Consider the following 17246-nt stretch of genomic DNA (forward strand, 5'->3'; position numbering starts at 1 on the left):
AAAAAAACAAAAAACACCAAATTCTTCTTCCATTCACTGGTTAGAAGCAAAAAAACCATAAAGTATATATACATTTGATTAAGTTTATCGTAGAAAAAAAAAGGTTTCTTATTCAATCATTATGATGTGTTGAATTATAGCAAAACATGTTGGAAATAGGTTCCAAGACAGGTGACTCTAGCAAATAAAGACACCTGGATTCGCATTTGTTCTGAGCTCAAAGAACAGTTTGAAGCAGAAGGTATGACTTTCTAGGTTAGTGGAAACATCCGGATTCGTCCACCAAAAAAAAATTCTAAAGTCACACATCACCTTGTAAAGCGATGTTGACGGTCTTCTGGGACTCAAAAGGCCCAATTTTTAGTGACTATTTAGAAGAACAATGTACTGTGAACAGTGATTATCATTCTAATATGCTCCAGCAGAAAGTGAGACCTGCGATAAGGTGAAAACGTCAGAGTGCACTCCCAAAAGGTGTGATTCTTTTGCATGACAACACGCACCCCCATATCGCTCAGAGAACGAGAGAAACGCTCGAGAAGTTGGTTCGGGAAGTATTGCCACATCCTCCTTACAGCCCAGACCTTGCCCCATCTGATTTTCATTTGCTCAGCCCCTCAAAGAATTTTTATGTGGCAAGAAGTTTGACAACAATGAAGCGATCAAAAAGGCGGTACACAAATGGTTCAAACAGAAAGGTTCAAACATCTATGCTGCAAGAATCAGAAAGCTCATAGAATGGTGGGATAAGTGTCTAAATGTTGCTGGAGACTATGTTGAAAAATAGTGTAAGTTTTATTGTCATTGAATAAATAGTTTTTTCTCTACATCAATTTGTCTCATTAATTACTGAATGTCCCTCTTACATATATCGGGTATTATAATTACTGTATGTCCATTACTTTACTTTGCATTTATTTTGTCTAATGTATGTTTACCACTTTCACATGGCATAACTGATTATAACTGATTTAACTGACCCCGTTATAAGCATAAAATAAAATATATATTAAAAGGTCCTAAATTATTATCTTTTGTATACTTTTTTTAACACTGTGCTGTATACTTGAAAATTATTTATATAAATTAAATTAAACAGTTAATCAGCAAAGATTTTAGGAAAAGTAAACCACAATTGGCTAGGTATTACTGTTTGTTAAAAATACAAAAAAAAGAAAAAAGTTATGTATGAGTAAAATTAAAAAAAAAAACATTTTTATGCTTTATTTAAAATAAAGTGCTTTTAAGAAAAAAGTGTTTTTTTATACATAGTAAAGTATTTAATGAATAAATGGTTGAAGTTACAAATTTTCATTCATATAAAAATACAATATATAATATAAAAAATAAAATTACTACAAAATACTGCTTTGTAAAATATTACAGAAAAAATAGAACAGCCTGTGTAAACTGTTATGTACTTTACCTGAAGTGCAAAACTAGCTCTACATTCTGCTATAATATAATAATGGTAAATGATAAATAATAAAAATTATAATAACAAAAATTCTAAGTAATTAATTTATGTCCATGTGTAATTATAAATAAAAATAACAAAATTACAGAATAACACGGTTTACATGTTCTCTGCTTTGCATTATCAAAATAAGAATAATTAATCATGCTTTACAGCTGCTAGTGATTGACAGTGAGATTGCTATAAAGTTTCATAAAAAAAGAAACAAAAAATCAAATATATATATATGTGCAATAAAAGTGCGTAATAATAACATCTAAAACAAAAAAGATGAATTAAGTTAAAGATGCGTTGTTGCACTATGTGTATGTGTATTTTTTTTCTTAGCGTCCTACTGTATCAGGTGTGGGGCTTCGATAATTTGCGCGTACTGCTGAATACGGTGTGTTAGTGCGAGGTGTCTTTGCTGGTGTTGCTGGCATGCTTGTAGCTGGTGATGATGGCCGACTCACCGCTCTAACTTGACATGGATCATGTCGTTGCAGAAAATGATCTAAAGTATCCCAACCTCCTCCAACACGTACCATCATGTGTCTTCCTTTTAACAACTACGTAAAAAAAGATTTGTTAATATATTTTAATACAATTTATGTATTTTTATACCCAATCCATTGATTGGAAGAATGACTAGTGTCTTGTTGTGACATCTTTTTTTGTTATATTGAAAGACCCAGTTTAGTTCTAGTTAAGAATAATGGATTTAAATTCAAACTTTATCAGAATAATTTAGTTGTTAGAGTTCAAATAACTGGTACTGTCTTAGAAATGGTCAGATAAGAATGGACAAGACCAATACCTGAACAGTATAATTGGATTTACAGCTATCAAGTTATCATTTTTAAATAAATTATAAATAGGTTATGGGTATAGCCTATTTATTTTATATATCGGCTAAAATTCTCCATTTCCCTAGGAAAATCAGAATAAAATTCAGAATCTTTTTCTATTAATTTATATATGGGAGGCAAGTGTGAATAAAATTTCATCTTCCTAATAGATCAACAACATGAAACATAAAACACATGAAATAACAGTTATTATAACTAGAGACCGGATTTTATGCAACATAAAAATCTTGAAATATGCACGAAAAGTGTCAAAATATGCAACTTTAAATAATAAAAAAATAGTAATTTTTAGTATTTTTATTTCAATATCAACATACAATTAGTAAGTAGTTGCATAACTATTGATAAATTTGATAATTAACAATTATTTAACATTTTGTTACTTTTGTAAACATAAACCATCAGAGGTACTGTTCCGCAGCTGCTAAGTGCGCTCTAAGAGCTGTGCAGCTAATGGGTTTGGCCAGCTGCAACGTAAGATTTCATTTATTAACAAGGTACCCTGCCGAAAAATACTGTAAATATAGCAAAAATATGCATAATCACTAAATTTTAAGGAAAATATGCAATAACCGGTGAGAATGGGCTTAATATGCAAATATGCAAATGCATATAATCTGGTATCTATTTATAACAGTAAATAATTTAGTATAAATGGCTGCAGAATAGTTGTTCATGATTCCCCAGGTAATGATAACGCACAAGTGCTTTTTGCCCCCCAAAAAATAAATAAATAAAAATAGCTGTCGATTTTTAATTGACTGCTGAAAATATGAGGCAGTTGCTAAATAACAGAGCCTGCTAGCCATCAGCAATCTATAATCTTGAACTTGCCCAGTTTTTGTCATTAATACTGTTCAGTACCGATAAAGAAGTGGTCAATGAAATATGGAACTTGTTCCTGCCAATTTCAAATTGTGTGGCATGATTAGTTTTTTACAAGCGACAGGATATAGTAGTGTTGAGATGCATCAACCATATTGTTATGTTAATGGTAATAATTTTATTGGAGACAGGACTATAGAGATTGGTGGTGGAAATATGGAGAGAGGTACAGAAATATGCATGATAAGGAAGGGATTCTGACTCTCAATTAAGATTGATGATGTTCTTAAGGAAACTGAACAAATAGTTTGTGGCATGTTATAGATATACTTTCTATTCCTGTTTAATTTTCTGGGATGTAGAAATGAATTCCTCTTCACAAGTGTTCTCTTTAAATATCAAACAAATCGGCAAGTTTTAAATCACATACGAGTACTTATCTATAATGTTATTGTTCATATAACAATAACTTCTCCAACCTCCATGGCAGAGTGGTAGAATCTCCTTTCATACGGTAGATTCTAGGTTAAAATCCTGGTCAGGTTTGGCATTTTCACAAAGTGCAAAAATTTATTTATCATCTGTGGCTGTAATTGGGCATTTAGTACGTAGTTACTTAAGAAATAAATAAATAAAATAAAAATAATTTTAGTTTTTTGTAAAACTATTAGACAGAAGATAAAGCACAATTACGATAGATCCATTGATTTATACGACTGCTGGCGTGAATGTAAATTAAATGGAAGGTGTACTATCTGTAAACAACAGAAAGCTGTCAACCTAGAGTGCATTCCAAACAATGACGAACTAAAAATTAAAATGGCTGAATTGTCCCAGTTTCCATGAATTCCTAATTCATGGAAACTGGGACCATAATCATGTCAGAACTATATTATGAAATGCTGAAAAAGCTTCAGAAGTCAATTGAAAACAAAGAGTAAGGAAAGATTATGAACAATTAATTGTGCAGTTCAAATGTGGGAGATTTGCTGGAGTGGTGCAAATTATGAATATTTTTTTATATGCGGATTTATAGTTTGATGCTTGGCTGAACCAACTGCATTTTAATTAATGGGGCTTCAATATTGTTTCTGGCCACTGTTGTGCAGTTTGGTTCTAATTAACACTTTCTAGTCTGGTGATCCATGATGTAACAAGCAATATATATACTCATTAAATGAACAAGAAACTCTGCTGCAGACATGGTCTGATTCTTTAGAATTATAAACAAATATAGAACAAACAAATATAGAATTATTAACAAAAAAAGGTAGGACATTTTCAACTGCCTACTCACTACTTGAAACCAAAATGAGCTTACAGATGGGTAGTAGCAATCTATTCTTTGACAAGGATCTGCAAAAAACAATGTCTTAAAAAGAGTTATTTAAAAATCACTGGGTGAATAAAATGCAACCAAAATTTGACTGCTTACAATGATGGTTTACAGATCCATAAAACTGGTGTGGGTTACAGATTAGATAATTCTTTAAATGTGTTACTATATGAGGTGAATTATTTTTTATTTTTTAGATCTCGTTTATTTTTTATTAACTAAAATATAGATTATTCAATAACAAAAAGTAATATGAGCTCAAAAAAATCTGCTTTGGCAGTTCATGAATTTATGACCATGATCGACATGTTAAAGAATTATTTTTTTTATGTTTATGAATTTTATAATTTAATCTTTTGTTAAAACTTGATATAATGCAATCATTGAAAAATGGTTTAACATATTATCCATTGAATAAATAAATAAAAATTTGTAATTACTTACCCTGACAAAAACATTTCTGCCAGCAATATTATAACGACCTTCACCAACTTTTTTCACCTTTAATTTGTCACATTTTTCACCAGTACAATGGCAATGGCGTTGAGCTGCCCTAGTAGCATGTTGTACCTGTAAAGATATCAATAATATGATACAATAATCAAGTCTTTAAAAGCATATCAGTTACTAGAGGAAGGAATAGGAGATCCAGCGTTACCTGATAGGTAATTCAGTCTTATTCTTGTTGTACAGCCATTGGAAACAGACCTGAGACCTGGAATTTGAGACCTGGAGATATGAAACAGAATCTTCAGAGATTTGTCTGTCTCTCCAGTATCCAGAATAAACTAGCTCTTCAGGTCCTAGGATCTTCAGTATACCTGATGTACTTACATATACAGTGTCCTGGCTAAAGCTATCCAAAAAGTGACAGCTTGTATTAAGAGAATCAGTTTTAATGTTGGTAGTCAAGTTCAATGCATGCACCTTTTGTAGCTTGACAGACTTCTACATGATAATCTAACTCTTCCCAGATGTTTAGGAGCATCTGCGATGTTATTAGACCAACGTTTCAAACATTCTCCATTTTAAATCGTCCAAATCTCAAACTTTTCTTTGGTACACAAAAATGTTTAATCAATCTCAAGCCAAAACGTCCAAAGGAGTAATGTCTGTATTTCTATATAGCCATGTAGTTTGATCTCCTTGTCTGATCCAGCATTTGTGAAAAGTGTTGTTCAAGAACATGGTAACATCATGATGAAAGTGTGGTGGAGCACCATCTTATGGGGGTCACCAGAAAATTAAAAAAGAACATTGTACGAGTTGCAAGGAAGGAAATATTGTGGATGAATATGAGCTAGCAAAAGGAATGAAAGAGTGGACCAACTTATTGAGTTTTGCACAAAGTATAATTTAATAATTGCCAATACCCATCACATTACATCACATCATAGTAGAAGAATATCCACATGGAAAAAGCCTGGTGACACTGCATGGTATCAGATACATTATATCATGGTTAAACTAAGATTTAGAAATCAACAACTCAACTGCAATGCATATCCTAGAGCAGACATTGATATTAACCATAATTTAGTGATAATGAAGTGTAGATTGGGGTTTAAAACCCTGAAGAAATGGTGTCAGATAAACAGTGGAATTTAGAGAAGCTTGAGGAAGAGGAGGTAAAGAAGATATTTTTGAGAAGGACATTGCAAGAGGTCTGAGTAAAAACGATAAGGTAGAAAATATAGAAGAAGAATGGGAGAATGTTAAAAAGGAAATTCTTACATCAGCAGAAGCGAACAAAGAGAACTGGTAGGAAACCTTGGATATTAGAGGATATAATATGAAGCTATAGATGAACATAGAAAATATAAGAATGCTAGTGATGAAGAAGGTAAAAAGAACTATAGACAATTAAGAAATACTATAAACAGGAAGTGCAAATTAGCAGAAGAAGAGTGGCTTAAAGAAAAGTATTCAGAAGTGGAAAGAGAAATGATCATTGGTAAAATAGATGATAGGAAAGTTAAGGAAAATTTTGTGGTACATAAATTAAATTCTAATTGTGTTAAATAAAGATGGTACACCGACTTATAATAAAAAAGAAAAGGTCAATAGGTGGGTGGAATATACTGAAGAGTTGTATGGAGGAAATGAATTAGAAATTGGTGTTATAGAGGAAGAAGAGGAAGTCGAAGAGGATGAAAAAGGAAAATACAATACTGAGATCTGAATTTAATAGAGCACTGACAGAACTTCCCCTTTTTCGTAAATATTACACACCAGTTTTTATAATCTATCATTTCCTCACCTGCACTGCTCAGTAATTCTGCATGTATTCCGTTTATCCCAGGAGCCTTTCTGCCATTCAAATCTTTTAATGCTCTTTTAAAGGCTCCTGGGATAAACGGAATACATGCAGAATTACTGAGCAGTGCAGGTGAGGAAATGATAGATTATAAAAACTGGTGTGTAATATTTACGAAAAAGGGGAAGTTCTGTCAGACTTCAAAAAGAGTGTTATTATCATGGTACCAAAGAAAGCAGGAGCAGATAAATGTGAAGAATACAGGAAAATTAGCTTAATTAGCCATGCATAAAAAATCTTAACTAGAATTCTGTACCGAAGAATTGTGAGGAGAATGAAAGAAGTGATAGGAGAAGATCAATTTGGTTTTAGGTAAAGTACAGGGACAAGGGAAGCAATTTTAGCATTCAGATTAATAGTAGAAAGAAGATTAAAGAAAAAACCAACATATTTAGCATTTATAGACTTAGAAAAGGCATTTGATAATGTAGACTGTAATAAAATGTTCAGCATTTAAAAAATGTATGGTTCAAGTATAAAGAACAATTCTAACATTTACAGGAACCAAACTGCAACAGTAATAGTTCAAGAACATAAGCCGTAATAAAAAAGGGAGTCCAACAAGGATGTTCCCTATCCCCATTACTTTTTAATCTTTATATAGAAGTACAAGTTATTGATGTTAAAGAACAATTTAGATCCGGAGAACGGTACAAGGTGAAAAGATATAGATGCAATGATTTGCTGATGATATAGTAATTCTAGCTGAGAGTAAAAACGATTGAGAAGAAACAATGAATGGATGGATGAAGTTCTATGCAGAAACTACCGCATGAAAATAAACAAGAACAAAGCAAAAGTAATGAAATGTAGTAGAAATAATGTAGATTGTCCACTGAAAATAAAAATAGGAAGAGAAAAGATTATGAATGTAGAAGAATTCTGTTATTTGGGAAGTAGAATTACTAAAGATGGACAAAGCAGGAGTGATGTAAAATGCTGAATAGCGCAAGCGAAACAAGCTTTCAGTCAGAAATATAATTTGCTTACGTCAAAAATTAATTTAAATGTCAGGAAAACATTTTTGAAAGTATATGTTTGGAGCGCAGCTTTATATGGAAGTGAAACTTGGGCGATCAGAGTACCTGAGAAGAAAAGAGCTTTTGAAATGTGGTGCTATAAGAGAATGTTAAAACTCAGATGGGTGGAAAAGTGACAAATGAAGAGGTGTTGCAGCAAATCGATGAAGAAAGAAGCATTTGGAGAAATATAGTTATAAGAAGAGACAGACTTATAGGCCACATATTAAGGCATCCTGGAATAGTCGCTTTGGTATTGGAGGGACAGGGAAAATATTAGGAAAAATTGTGAAGGTAGCCAATGTTTGGAATAATAAAACAAATTGTTAGGGATCTAGGATGAAGGGTTATACTGAAATGATACGACTGGAACTAGATAGGGAATCTTGGAGAGCTACATCAAACCAGTCAAATGACTGAAGACAAAAAAAAATAGAAAAAAATAAAATTTTTAATGCAAATATTTTGATCTATTACAACAAAATATTCCGTTTTTTTAAATATTTAATTGTTAATACCTGGTATCTGTGATGTAGCCTATTGTGATAATATGGCTGAATGTGTTAATATATAATTTTAAACAAAAGGCTAATGATGTTGGAAAATTTTTCGTAGCTGTATTTAACCACATTTCTCATCACAACTTTTTAAATATTTTAATAAAACTATGTTTAACAGTAATAAAGGCGATTGTATGGGGGGAAAAAACAGGGAATAACATATCTTGCTCTTTCACAAAAACAGACAAATATTGAATGAAATGTAAAGGGATTATATCCCTTCCATAATAACCAAGAAAGGACTGTGTTAACCTTGATTTCATCATTTTATATTTCTACTTTATATTCATATTTCTACTTTAATATCTCAAAAAAATTAAAATCCTGATCATGAAACTGATTTTTTTGAGTGCTGCATAGGGGTGAGGAAGTGTTGGAAGTTTTCAGAGTACTTTTTTTTTTACTGTAATTAATAGTGTGTAAAGAAAAAGAACTAGGTAAAGTTTCCACCAAATTACAATTGGATTAGCTGCTAAACATTGATCCCAAGGGGAATTCAAACCCACTCTAAACAACTTTTACAAAAAAATAAAAATAAAAAACATCTTTAAATGTAGAGATGTAGAAAATACAGAATTCTGTCTCATACTTTTATTGATAACAGTATTCTCTGCTGAGTAATAAAACTGAAAGAAAGGTAAAATAGAACAATAAATAGTACTTGGGCAAATATTTTAAAGAATTTATATAAAAAAATTGATTTTTGATCTGAAAAAATGGTTAATTTTTATAAATGAATTAATATTTAATTAAAGAAAAATTTTTCATAATCTTTTTTAATATTTAAAATAAAAATATTAGTTATTTGAATGACTATAATTTAAAAACATAATATTTATCAAATTAAAGTCTATTCCCTATTGTCTATTATTTTATTAAAAACTTTTCTAAACAGGAATAAGCATGTTCTTTACATTAAAAAAAAGGAGAAAAATTGGATCTTTCTATCGCTTTATTTGTATTTTCAAGTTTAACTAGTTTAGTTAGCAGTTTTCAAGTTTTATAACTTTGACAAAGTAATTCTGTTGTAGATTATAAATTAGTTTTATCTCTTTAATTTTTATCCTCAACAAATTTTTTAAATTATTTTGATAACAATGCTAATTTAAAAAAAAAGAGCTCTGTCTTTAATTATTATATAAAAATTATATATTAATAAAAAAATTCTTCTTTTTAATTACACTTAAAATGATTCTGTTAAAAAAGGATCTCTTCAATGAAAAAATACAATTAAATAATAATTAACAAAAAACTTGTAAAACACTAATTAACTTAATTACAGTTAAATTAAAAAGCAAAGATAAAAAAAAAATGACTAACCTTTCTATCGAGGTCACTCATATTTCTATCTGCAACTGGTGTTTGTTCTATGATTTCAAGATCCGGATCTTCTCCACTTCCTCTTGACCAATCATCTTCTGTTGTATCACTGGGCACACCATCGCTAGCACCACCACCAGGAGGTTGAGCCCCGGCTCCACCTTCACTTGCTGTACGTCTTAATGTATCCCCGCTACCAGAATTATCCAAGACAAGACTGCGCCGTTCTGATATAGATCTTCCTCTATTCAGGGATCCACCCCATCTGTTCTCACCAGACAATGCAGAAGCAGAACTGCACAGAGTTAGTCATTTCCATTTTCCAATGTTAGTAGTGTGAGTATTGTTAATGTATATGTAAATGTTACATGATTCAGATTCATTACATGTTTATTAACCCGTGTTAGCAGAAATGTTAACTTATAAGTTAAATAAATTAAAATTATTTTAATTATTTAAAAAAATAAATAACTACCACCACAGTACCTAATAAATTACAATGTTTTAAAAGTATATACAAGGTCTGTAAATAAAGTAATGAGACTAGTTTTTAACAGCCAAAGTGGCAATACTGTAAAGTTACTAGTAAACATATGGTTATATGAACAGCTGATTTATATTAGGTATTAATATTTTTAGTCTATTGTTGCCATATGAGATGTAAACAGACTTTTTCTAAAAGGAGTTTCTGTTGTGCATTACAAAAATGAGTGATACTAATTATGAGAAATGTTGTGCAATCAAGTTTTGTGCTAAACTTGGTGAGAATGCAACTGAAACTTTTTCAAAATTGAAAAGTGCATATGGAGCTGATGCTCTGTCATGTGTCCAAGTTTTTAGGTGGTTTAAAGGATTTTCAGGTGGCCAGAAATCAGTTGCGATCGATCCATGCTCTGGAAGACCATTAATGTCAAAAAGTGATGACAATGTTGAGCGAATCAGAGACTTGATATGATAAGACCAGCGATTGACTGTCAGAATGATTGCAGAACAACTGAATTTGAACCATACCACAGTCCATTAAATTTTGACAAATGAATTGGACATGAAAAAGTTTGTGCAAAATTGGTCCCAAAAAACCACACTGTTGAGCAGAAAACCAACAGGATGGAAGTATGCCACGATCTTCTAGGGTGAATTGAAACTGCTGATTTTCTAGAAAAATGTTATTACTGGAGATGTATCATGGATATTTGAGTACGACCCAGAAACAAAATGCCAGAGCAAAAACTGGCACACTTCAAACTCACCACGTCCCAAAAAAGCAAAAATGAGCAAATCAAAAATCAAACCATGCTAATTTGTTTCTTTGATAGTAATGGCATTGTTCATAAGGAGTTTTTGCCTACCGGATAGATTGTAAATAAATATGTTTACCGAGAAATTCTTGAAAGACTGCAAAAAGAGTTGCCCTTGTGAGACCAGGTATCAAAGACAACTGGATGCTGTATCATGACAATGTACCTTGTCATACTGCACTATCAATTAGTGAGTTTTTGGTGAAGAAAAACATCCCTGTAGTTCCTCAACCACCTTATTCACCTGACTTGAGTCCCAGCAACTTTTTCCTGTTCCTGACTCAGGAACACTCAGGAACACAAAAAACACCTCAAAGGACACAATTTTGGAACAGTAGAAAACATAAAAAAAACGTAACTGACCATCTGAAGGATATTCCGGAAGGTGAGTTCAGACACTGCTATGAAGAGTAGGAAAATCATTTGAAGCGGTTTGTGGTTTCTCAAGGGAACTATTTCGAAGGTGTTAAGAGTCCATGTATAATTGGACTGTTAATAAAAAGTTTTTCTGAACCAGCCTCATTACTTTATTTACAGACCTCGTACATAAAGATATTTAAAATAATTTTAAAGAAAACTTTAAAATATAGTTTGAATCCAAAACTAAATGATTTATGAGAGGTGGCTAAATTGTAATACACCTGGAATGTAATGGTAGAAAAAAATGTCATGTAAAGTGATAGGTGCTGCCCTCTTGTAGTTCCATTCCCTTATTACTATCATACTTAAATTCTTTGATTCATTATCTCTCTCATTTTCTATCGGTTGCCATTGTAATGAAGTCTAGTAAGCCTGCCATGTCAATGCATCTAAAACAAGATGCAGCGATTGAATTTTCAATAGCAGAAAAGTCATCATTATGACCCAGAAGAAAAATGGCAAAGCTTGGAATACTGCTCTATGGTTTGACCTAATCAAAAAAATTAAAAACTTCCTCTGCAAAAGATATTTCTTAAGGCTATTCTGCAATTCCAAACATATGTAGCTGGATTGACAAAATTCTACACGATACATAGAGATATTAAAACATCTTAGGAAATGTGTTTATTGCGTTAATAGTTCAAGGATCTGATAATTATGCAACATGATAATGCTTGGCTACGCATATTGTGTGCAACTGCTGGGACTCTTGTGATGTTGAAGTCTGAAAATATTCCATACCCTTCAGATTCATCTGATTTGGTGCCCTGTAATTTTCACTTAATTCTGCAATTAAACCAAGGACGATGAAATGAAGGATGCAATGAAGTTGTAGATCAAAGAAAGGCCATCAACATTCTTCATTAACAGAATGAAAAAATTGGTTCACTGTTGGGAGAAATGTGTAGCTACAAATGGTGACTACGTGGAAAAAGAAATGTAATTTTTGTAGCGAATAAAATGTATTTTTTTGCCATATTTGTTTCATTTCTTTATCTCTTTTCATCTGCAAGTTATGAATGACTGTGTATTACACTAAAATAACCTTTGTAGAAGCAGTTTTTGCCAATGCGGAAAAGCTACACTGATACCGAAAAACTAAAAAAAATACTATTAAAAAATAAAATAATAATTATACAAATTTATGATTTTATTGTTATATTAGAAAAAAGCATACCCTCTAAGAACATTCAAGATTTAAATTAGGATTAAACAGTGATGGATAGGATAAACTACTTTTGAACAAGTCTGCCATTTTGAAGTTAAGTTTTTCTTGTGTAGATTGTCAATAATTTGAACTGACAAAAGTCCAAATGAACAGTTCAGCATATAGGTACATACAGTGCTATGTATGTATAAATTACATAAATAATATGTATGTAATTCTTTATTACAAAAACTCCTGAATCATTTAAGTTTCTTTTATAAAATATATGAAAAAGTTAAATTATAATGAAGTATTTAGATGAACTAATTCCATAATTATTTTTTACCCTCAAATTACAAAATCCATGGGGTTTTCAAATAAAACCTAAGCCAATGATAAAACTTGAACTGAAGTTGATTAGGTACAAATATTACATGAAATGAGAAATTTTTTTAATTTAATTCCCAGACTTGAAAATTGTGATAAAGTAGATGGAAAATCTAGTTAAAAAAATGATACTGACCAGTAAGGATTCTCACTTATGGATAAAAATTTGGAAGCCCATAAGAACCTATGCTGTTTTTGTTTTTTTGAGTGCACAATGAAGATTTGTTATTAGCGCATGAAAGCCACGAGTTTGCAATATATAAAGTAATTTTAAACACACATGCTAAGTGTAATGATATATAAATTAAATAACACAAAAAAATAAATTAAAAAATAAAATTATAAATAAACTGTACAATAACACAATCACAAGAACCTATGTTGATATCAATGAAGATAACAAGGAAGAAATCATTATGAGCGATTTTAACTATAATAATTTTCTTGAATTTATATGTTACAGATAAGAGATAATATAGTCAATATACACACTCTCAAATCAGTAATAAGATTTAAGAAACATTTTTATCATGATTATTATAAATTAAAAGACGTAAAAACTACCTGCTATGTCTCATAACTTTAGAATGTGCTGGTGTTCCTTGAAATTGCCACGATACAAGCGATAATCCAGAATCATGAGATTCTTCTTCGGCTATTTCTTTTTCCAAAGCTACTAATCCAGGAGGTTCTATATTAAATCGTGATGCCAATCTTGCTACTTCCATCAAACATAATATTACACTACGAGGATTATTTTGAAGAACTGTAAAAAAATTCAATCGTACATAATTAAATCCAAAACATAAAAAATATGGTGAAAATTTATAATAAACCTTAATGTCACTTATTTTTTAAAGAACTGAAGAAAGATTTTCCTAAAGGTATTTCAAATTTGAAGGAATTTTTCTACAACTATGAACTTATTCTCTGTGTTAAGCTCAGTAACTGTTAATTAAGTTTCTTTTTGATTTTTGTAAATGACATTAATGGTAAGTACTCTCATTAAAACTCAAGAGATATTTTATTTTCAAATTCTAATAATTTGATGGCATTGCATAATGCTTCCAATTACTTTGAAATGTATAAATTAACCTATTTTTGTTAATTAGTTATGAATTAAATGAGAAATTAACAAAATTACCATTGCTGAGTTTATAAAGTAAATTAAGGTAATTCAATTTGGTATGATTATACTCTGACTTGGGCAATAATTGTAACCAATAAAATTACATGGGCTGTTTTTTAACCAATAATTTTAACTATGTTCAATTCTAAACAAATTCAAGATCTACTAAATTACCATCAAAATAATGAAACTACTTTAAAATAACTTGAGTTTGAATACATTTAATTTACTACTTTTTTTAGTTTTATATTTTAATCATTAATATGGATTTCAACCACATTTTATTTTTTATTTTATAATAACTATGTATCTTATGACGCTGCTCTGATTAAGTCTTTACACTAATTTCTCTTGTTCTATTCAGACAAATGTTATGGGAGTTCCTATTTTTTACCCAAATATAGTGTAACTACAAATTCCTGATGTGATTTATATAATGTATTATTTTCAGAATAAAGTTCTTATCTATTTATCTAAATTAATCGAGATCTAACTCATATCAAAATAATCCGTTTGCTTCCTTTTAAAAAAGTGTTCTTTTCATGAAAATTTATGAGTGAATTGCAAAACTTCATGAAATAATGAAAAGTCTGCAAAAAACTGTTTAAAAATGAAAACTGAATTCTCCATAAATACTGGTTTACTGGATAATTTTTAATGGATAATCTGCTTAATCTGTTGAGTAGTTTTTGAAAACAAATAAATAAACAAATAGATAATAAAAATTTTTAAACACATGTCCTATTCATCAGACCATGTACCCAGTATGATTTTCAAAAAAACTGTTTTGCATTCATGGACTATATAAAGGCAAAAACAACCAACCATCTCATTAGTCCTTTCTCTTGATAGATTCCAACATCTTTTCAATAATGTAAAATAAGTATCAGAAGTGCGCTGACGAAGATGGAGAACACATTGAATGAGAAAATTGTTAAAAATGTCAGTTTTTAATCTAAATATTTTATAGGCCCAGTCCTATAATTTTATATGTAGAGCTTACATTACTAACCGTATCTTCAATAACTTAAAATTGTCTGGTAGTTTGAATTGAGTGTGTGTATTAGTATTAATATTATTAATACTATTAGTATTAATAGTATTCTGTCAATAAAAATATAGAAACATAAAATTAATTAATATTATAAGATTTAATTTACCTAAATCTTCACTCTCAAATAGTAAATTTTGATGAACTCCCAGTTGTCGACAAAATTGAATGAACTTATCCATGTTATCCCTTGAATAGAAGCTACGTCTTGCTGCATTTTCAAAACATCTACCTTTTATAGCAGGAACAGGCTGTAAAATTATAATTATTTCTACTCAGAACATAAGAAACATGTTTTATCAAACAAGTCAAAATAAATGAATTTTTCTTTTTTTTGCTTTATGAATTAATTCACTACTTGTGTGTGAGATTATGGAAATGGAATTTTATAGTGTATGGACAAGATTCAAAATGGGGACCTCAATATGAAAGGCCGAGGCACTGCTGTTCTGCCATGGCGATCAGAAAATTTTTCTTTAAATTTTAATATTTAAGAAATGAAACTAGCTATTTGATAAAAATCAATTATATAAAAGCTATTGTACTCAAATCCATATAAAAATAACTGCCTTTACTAGGGGTTTGTCTAGACTGTAGAGGTTAAACTTGAACTGAAAAATTAGCTGATTTTTGAAGTTGAGAGTTCGCAGGTTTGACCTCTTACTTTTATATGGATTTGAATGCTAGACTGCAGATACTGGTTCTTTGGTAAATGGATTTCAATTCACCACATATCTCAGTTGTGTTTAACCTGAGTCTGTTCCAGACTACATGTTTACCAGTACAGTTACTCTTATACTGTAACTATGTCAGGCCTGGCAAGCTGGTAGCAATAATTACATTTGTCTGTATATACATACACATACACACACCCAGACCCAACACCCAAAATTAGCTGGAAAACTGGTAGGAGAAATATATATATATATATATATATATATATATATATATATATATATATATACAAGGTCTGTAAATAAAGTAATGAGACTAGATTTTTGGCAGCCAAAGTGGCAATACTGTAAAGTTACTAGTAAACGTATGGTTATATGAACAGATGATTTATATTAGGTATTAATATTTTTAGTCTATTGTTGCCATGTGAGACGTAAACAAATTTTTCATGAAACAAGTTTTTGTTGTGTGTTATAAAAATGAGTGATGTTAATTATGAGCAACGTTGTGCAAGTCAAGTTTTGTGTTAAACTCTGTGAGAATGCAACTGAAACTTTTTCAAAATTAAAAGGCGTATGGAGATGATGCTCAGTCACGAGCCCAAGATTTTAGGTGGTTTAAAGCATTTTCAGATGGCTGGGAATCAGTTAAGGACGATCCGTGCTCGGGAAAATCATTAATGTCAAAAAGTGATGACAATGTTGAGTGAATCAAAGACTTGATATGGTATGACTGGCGATTAACTGTCAGAATATGATTGCAGAACAATTGAATTTGAACCATACCATAGTCCATCAAATTTTGATAAAAAAATGGAAATGAAAAAAGTTTGTGCAGAATTGGTCACAAAGAACCTCACTGTTAAACAGAAAAACAATAGTGAAAGGTGTGGAGCGATTTTCTAGGGCAAACTGAAACTGAAACTGATCCTGATTTTCTAAAAAAATGTTATTACTGGTGATAAATCTTGGATATTTGAGTACGACCCAGAAACAAAACGTCAAAGCAAGGACTAGCACACTTCAAACTCACCACATCTCAAAAAAGCAAAAATGAGCAAATCAGAAATCAAACCATGCTAATTTGTTTCTTCAATAGTAATGACATTGTCCATAAGTTGTTTTTGCCTACAGGACAGACTGTAAATCAATATGTTTACAGAGAAATTCTTGAAAGACTGTGGAAAAGTGTTGCCCGCATGAGACCAGCCATCAAAGACAACTGGACGCTATATCATGACAATGCACCTTGTCACACTGCACTCTCAATTAATGAGTTTCTGGTAAAGAAAAAAATTCCTGTATTTCCTCAAACACCTAATACACCTGATTTGAGTCCCTGCGATTTTTTCCTGTTCCCGACTTTAAAAAAATACGTCCAAGGACATTTTGGAATAGTAGAAAAGATTAAAAAAAATTTAACCGATCACTAAAGATA

General features: G+C 30.8%; 1 protein-coding gene across 1 annotated transcript in view; it reads right to left on the reverse strand.

Annotated features, from left to right (window-relative positions):
• Nucleotides 1-1427: 1427 nt before the first annotated feature.
• Nucleotides 1428-17246, reverse strand: part of LOC142332334 (growth arrest-specific protein 2-like) — a 281042-nt gene continuing 265223 nt past the window's right edge. Inside the window, exons 4-8 of the mRNA XM_075378715.1 lie at nt 15244-15385; nt 13519-13720; nt 9703-9997; nt 4931-5056; nt 1428-2025 (exon numbers count right to left, since the gene is read on the reverse strand). Coding sequence (XP_075234830.1) covers nt 1801-2025; nt 4931-5056; nt 9703-9997; nt 13519-13720; nt 15244-15385 — 990 coding nt within the window. The 3' untranslated portion in view covers nt 1428-1800. The remainder of the gene's footprint in view (nt 2026-4930; nt 5057-9702; nt 9998-13518; nt 13721-15243; nt 15386-17246) is intronic.

Source organism: Lycorma delicatula, chromosome 11, assembly GCF_047948215.1.
Source record: "Lycorma delicatula isolate Av1 chromosome 11, ASM4794821v1, whole genome shotgun sequence".
NCBI classification, from domain to species: domain Eukaryota; kingdom Metazoa; phylum Arthropoda; class Insecta; order Hemiptera; family Fulgoridae; genus Lycorma; species Lycorma delicatula.